General features: G+C 51.9%; 1 protein-coding gene across 1 annotated transcript in view; it reads left to right on the top strand.

Moving 5' to 3' along the window:
* ptprb (protein tyrosine phosphatase receptor type b) overlaps positions 1–5,000 on the top strand; it is a gene marked incomplete at its 5' end in the record, with an annotated part of 23,910 nt that overhangs the window by 9,211 nt on the left and 9,699 nt on the right. Inside the window, 3 exons of the mRNA XM_084462770.1 lie at positions 27–108; positions 314–404; positions 2,949–3,025. Coding sequence (XP_084318896.1) covers positions 27–108; positions 314–404; positions 2,949–3,025 — 250 coding nt within the window. The remainder of the gene's footprint in view (positions 1–26; positions 109–313; positions 405–2,948; positions 3,026–5,000) is intronic.

Genomic DNA, 5,000 nt, shown 5'->3' with positions numbered 1-5,000 from the left:
TGTGTGTGTGTGTGTGTGTCTCTCAGCCCAATCAAAGCTGCTCACTTTGAGTCCCACCTCTCCAAGCTGCAGGCCGACTCCAACTACCTGTTGTCTGAGGAATTTGAGGTAAACGCCTTTGGAGGCCGTCGACCAATCAAACATACAACAACAACAACAACAACAACAACAACAAACATCAATCAAACATGATCAACTTTACATGACCTGCTCTGATTTCTCTGCTGAGGAAATAAATGAACTCGTCATGATAAGTTCTCCCTCGTACAGTAGCGCCATCCTCACGGTGTGCCCACCCTAAAATTCCTCCCAGGACCTGAAGGACGTGGGGAGGAACCAGGTTCTAGAGGCCGCCCGGGTACCCGAGAACCGCAGCAAGAACCGCTACAACAACATCCTCCCCTGTGAGTACGGGGGAGGGGGGAGGGGGGGGACGGAGGTGACAGTGACGGAGGTATAGAGAGAGAAGGAGAGAGACGTCTGCCGAGAGGCAAACAGAGATATGAGAGCGGAGCGAGACAGGGAGGGGAGTGAGACAGGGAGGGGAGTGAGACAGGGAGGGGAGTGAGAGAGGGAGGGGAGTGAGACAGGGAGGGGAGTGAGAGAGGGAGGGGAGTGAGACAGGGAGGGGAGTGAGACAGGGAGGGGCGTGAGACAGGGAGGGGAGTGAGACAGGGAGGGGAGTGAGACAGGGAGGGGAGTGAGACATGGATGGGGAGTGAGACAGGGAGGGGAGTGAGAGAGGGATGGGAGTGAGACAGGGAGGGGAGTGAGACATGGAGGGGCGTGAGACAGGGAGGGGAGTGAGACAGGGAGGGGAGTGAGACATGGAGGGGCGTGAGACAGGGAGGGGAGTGAGACAGGGGGGGGAGTGAGACAGGGATGGGAGTGAGAGAGGGAGGGGAGTGAGACAGGGAGGGGAGTGAGACAGGGGGGGGAGTGAGACAGGGAGGGGAGTGAGAGAGGGAGGGGAGTGAGAGAGGGAGGGGAGTGAGACAGGGAGGGGAGTGAGAGAGGGAGGGGAGTGAGACAGGGAGGGGAGTGAGACAGAGAGGGGAGTGAGACAGTGAGGGGAGTGAGACAGGGAGGGGAGTGAGACAGGGAGGGGAGTGAGAGAGGGAGGGGAGTGAGACAGGGAGGGGAGTGAGACAGAGAGGGGAGTGAGACAGGGAGGGGAGTGAGACAGGGAGGGGAGTGAGAGAGGGAGGGGAGTGAGACAGGGAGGGGAGTGAGAGAGGGAGGGGAGTGAGACAGGGAGGGGAGTGAGACAGGGAGGGGAGTGAGACAGGGAGGGGAGTGAGAGAGGGAGGGAGTGAGACATGGAGGGGCGTGAGACAGGGAGGGGAGTGAGAGAGGGATGGGAGTGAGACAGGGAGGGGAGTGAGACATGGAGGGGCGTGAGACAGGGAGGGGAGTGAGAGAGGGAGGGGAGTGAGACAGGGATGGGAGTGAGACAGGGAGGGGAGTGAGACAGGGAGGGGAGTGAGACAGGGAGGGGAGTGAGAGAGGGAGGGGAGTGAGAGAGTGCAGTGTCGGTGGAAGGAGATGCGTTGGAGACTGAGCACATTATCAGAGGCTGATTGTCATATCAGCGGGTTAGGGTTAGGGTTATGGTTAGGGTTAGGGTTAGGGTTAGGGTTAGGGTTAGGGTTAGGGTTAGGGTTATGGCATGAAGCCTCTGTCAGTGGCTGTTTACAGCTGACTGAGGGAGAGAGGAGAGATAGAGAGAGCTGTTTACAGCTGACTGAGGGAGAGAGGAGAGATAGAGAGAGCGCCATTGATCCATCTCATTCAGCGATGCATTTACTTTGCCTTGGATGCTGTTCAAGTACATTAATTGAATTGGTCTGGAACGAGCTGGCTCGTTAAAAGTTTAACAAAACAATCAGCCTGTTCCAGAGGTAATGTAATTACAGCGGCTATAACGGCATGTCATTGTGAGTTGTGAGGGAGAAAATTGCTATTCAAAACAGCAGACTGGACGTACTCACATCACAATGGATTGCTTTCGTTGTGGTAATGACTTTGAGTTACTGTATGAACCATAAACTGTTCCATTTTCTTGTCGCCCAGTATCGAGACAGCATTGTTATTTTTGTCCGAGTCACAACCTTGAATAACAAATCTATATCTGAAATCTGAATCTATACCTCCACTACCTCTCCTACCGCCCCATTCAAAACACGTGGCAAGTTAATGAATGACTGAGCAATCTCTCTGGCCTTTCTGTCTCTTTTGGGTCTCTCTCTGGTCTCTCCCTCTGGTCTTTCTCTCTAGTCTCTCTCTGGTCCCTCTCTGGCGTTTCTCACTCTCTCTTGGGTCTCTCTTTTTTGGTATCTCTCTGGTCTTTCTCTCTCTGGTCTCCGTCTGGTCTTTCTCTCTCTCTCTCTCTCTCTCTCTCTCTTTCTCTCTCTCGGGTCTCGCTTTCTGGTCTCCCTCTCTGGTCTTTCTCTCTAGTCTCTCTCTGGTCCCTCTCTGGCGTTTCTCACTCTCTCTTGGGTCTCTCTTTTTTGGTATCTCTCTGGTCTTTCTCTCTCTGGTCTCCGTCTGGTCTTTCTCTCTCTCTCTCTCTCTCTCTCTCTCTTTCTCTCTCTCGGGTCTCGCTTTCTGGTCTCCCTCTCTGGTCTTTCTATCTCTGGTCCCTCTCTGGTCTCCCTCTTGGCTCTCTCTTTCTCTCTCTTTCTCTCTCTCTCTCTCTCTCTCTCTCTCTCTCCCTCTCTCTTGAGTCTCGCTTTCTGGTCTCTCTCTCTTTCTATGGTCTCCCACTGGTCTTTCACTTTCTCTCTCTCTGGTCTCCCTCTGGTCTTTCTCTTTCTCTCTCTCTGGTCTCCCTCTGGTCTTTCTCTTTCTCTCTCTCTGGTCTCCCTCTGGTCTTTCTCTTTCTCTCTCTCTGGTCTCTCTCCGGTCTTTGACATGTATAGCTGACGTCGGTCTCTCCCTTGTCCCAGATGATTCCACCAGGGTCAAGCTCTGCTACCAGGAGGACGACCTGAGTTCTGACTACATCAACGCCAGCTACATACCTGTAAGATCACGCCTGGTTACTGACTACATACCTGTAAGATCACGCCTGGTTACTCACTACATACCTGTAAGATCACGCCTGGTTACTCACTACATACCTGTAAGATCACGCCTGGTTACTCACTACATACCTGTAAGATCACGCCTGGTTACTCACTACATACCTGTAAGATCACGCCTGGTTACTCACTACATACCTGTAAGATCACGCCTGGTTACTCACTACCTAGAGCACAGTATACGCCCTCACAGACTGGACCTTCCCTTGTCCAGCTACATACCTGCACGAACCACACCTAGACGGACTACAGACCAGCCAGGAGACGCATACTCCGGTCTGTGTGTAGGAGTACCCCCCAGCCAGCTGCCTGTGTGGGAGTGGAGGAGGCGGTCTGTCTGTAGGAGCAGCCCCCAGCCAGCTGCCTGTGTGGGAGTGGAGGAGGCGGTCTGTCTGTAGGAGTACCCCCCAGCCAGCTGCCTGTGTGGGAGTGGAGGAGACGGTCTGTGTGTAGGAGCACCCCCCAGCCAGCTGCCTGTGTGGGAGTGGAGGAGGCGGTCTGTGTGTAGGAGCACCCCCCAGCCAGCTGCCTGTGTGGGAGTGGAGGAGGCGGTCTGTCTGTAGGAGCACCCCCCATGGAGGAGGCCTGGGACGGTTCTGGGCTGGAAACATTTTGAGCGCAGTGGCCAAGCTCAGTATTGCAAGTCATGTGACGCATTTGGGGGCAACAATGCTTTTCCCCGTAGACATACACGGGTAAAGAAACAGTTGGGAATAGTCAAAAACAAGTCTTTGAATGATCAAGTGTGGGTCCATTTGTTTTAGAAGCCACCAAGACCCGGAGTTTACAGCTGTTTCTGTCCCCTATGTATGTCTATGACAGCGCTGCACTGGTCTATGGGAAAGAGGGATAGACAGGGCGGGGCCAGAAATCACTACTGCAGCTGTGCTATGGCCTACAGGAAGTACGGTCAAAATGTTTCATTCGCTGGATGAGCAGCTTTCATTGGTATGAATGGGCGGCCATCTTTCAATGCCGTATCCAGTTCTTCTAATGCATCCACGGAATGCACATACCAGTGCACCCCTGATGCTTTCAACTGGATACAACTCTCAGGGCCAATTAGAGGCCTAGCAACAGAGTAATGGGCTGTGACTGGGGGGGGGGGATTGGCTAATGCAGCTCGAGAACTAGCCTGTCAACATGTCTGACATGGTTTCCACTCTAACCCATTTCCATTGAGGATGGAGGTTTGATTATGATGTCATAACGACCCTCATCGGGGTGCATCCAGTATGCAGGGATGTTGCAGAGGGTCCGAGTTCGATGCAGTTATAGTGGTTATCTGTGATGGAGTTATAGAGGTTATCTGTGATGGAGGGGTTATCTGTGATGGAACTATGGGGGTTATCTGTGATGGAGTTATAGGGGTTATCTGTGATGGAGTTATAGGGGTTATCTGTGATGGAACTATAGTGGTTATCTGTGATGGAGTTATAGGGGTTATCTGTGATGGAGTTATAGGGGTTATCTGTGATGGAACTATGGGGGTTATCTGTGATGGAGTTATAGGGGTTATCTGTGATGGAGTTATAGGGGTTATCTGTGATGGAACTATAGTGGTTATCTGTGATGGAGTTATAGTGGTTATCTGTGATGGAGTTATAGTGGTTATATGTGATGGAGTTATAGGGGTTATCTGTGATGGAGTTATAGAGGTTATCTGTGATGGAGTTATAGGGGTTATCTGTGATGGAGTTATAGGGGTTATCTGTGATGGAACTATAGTGGTTATCTGTGATGGAGTTATAGTGGTTATATGTGATGGAGTTATAGGGGTTATCTGTGATGGAGTTATAGGGGTTATATGTGATGGAGTTATAGGGGTTATCTGTGATGGAACTATAGTGGTTATCTGTGATGGAGTTATAGAGGTTATCTGTGATGGAGTTATAGGGGTTATCTGTGATGGAGTTA

This window comes from Borostomias antarcticus, assembly GCF_949987555.1.
Source record: "Borostomias antarcticus genome assembly, contig: scaffold_133, whole genome shotgun sequence".
In the NCBI taxonomy this organism is placed as follows: Eukaryota; Metazoa; Chordata; class Actinopteri; order Stomiiformes; family Stomiidae; genus Borostomias; species Borostomias antarcticus.
The sequence above is the reverse complement of the archived record's forward strand: the minus strand, read 5'-3'. Positions and strand labels throughout refer to the sequence as shown.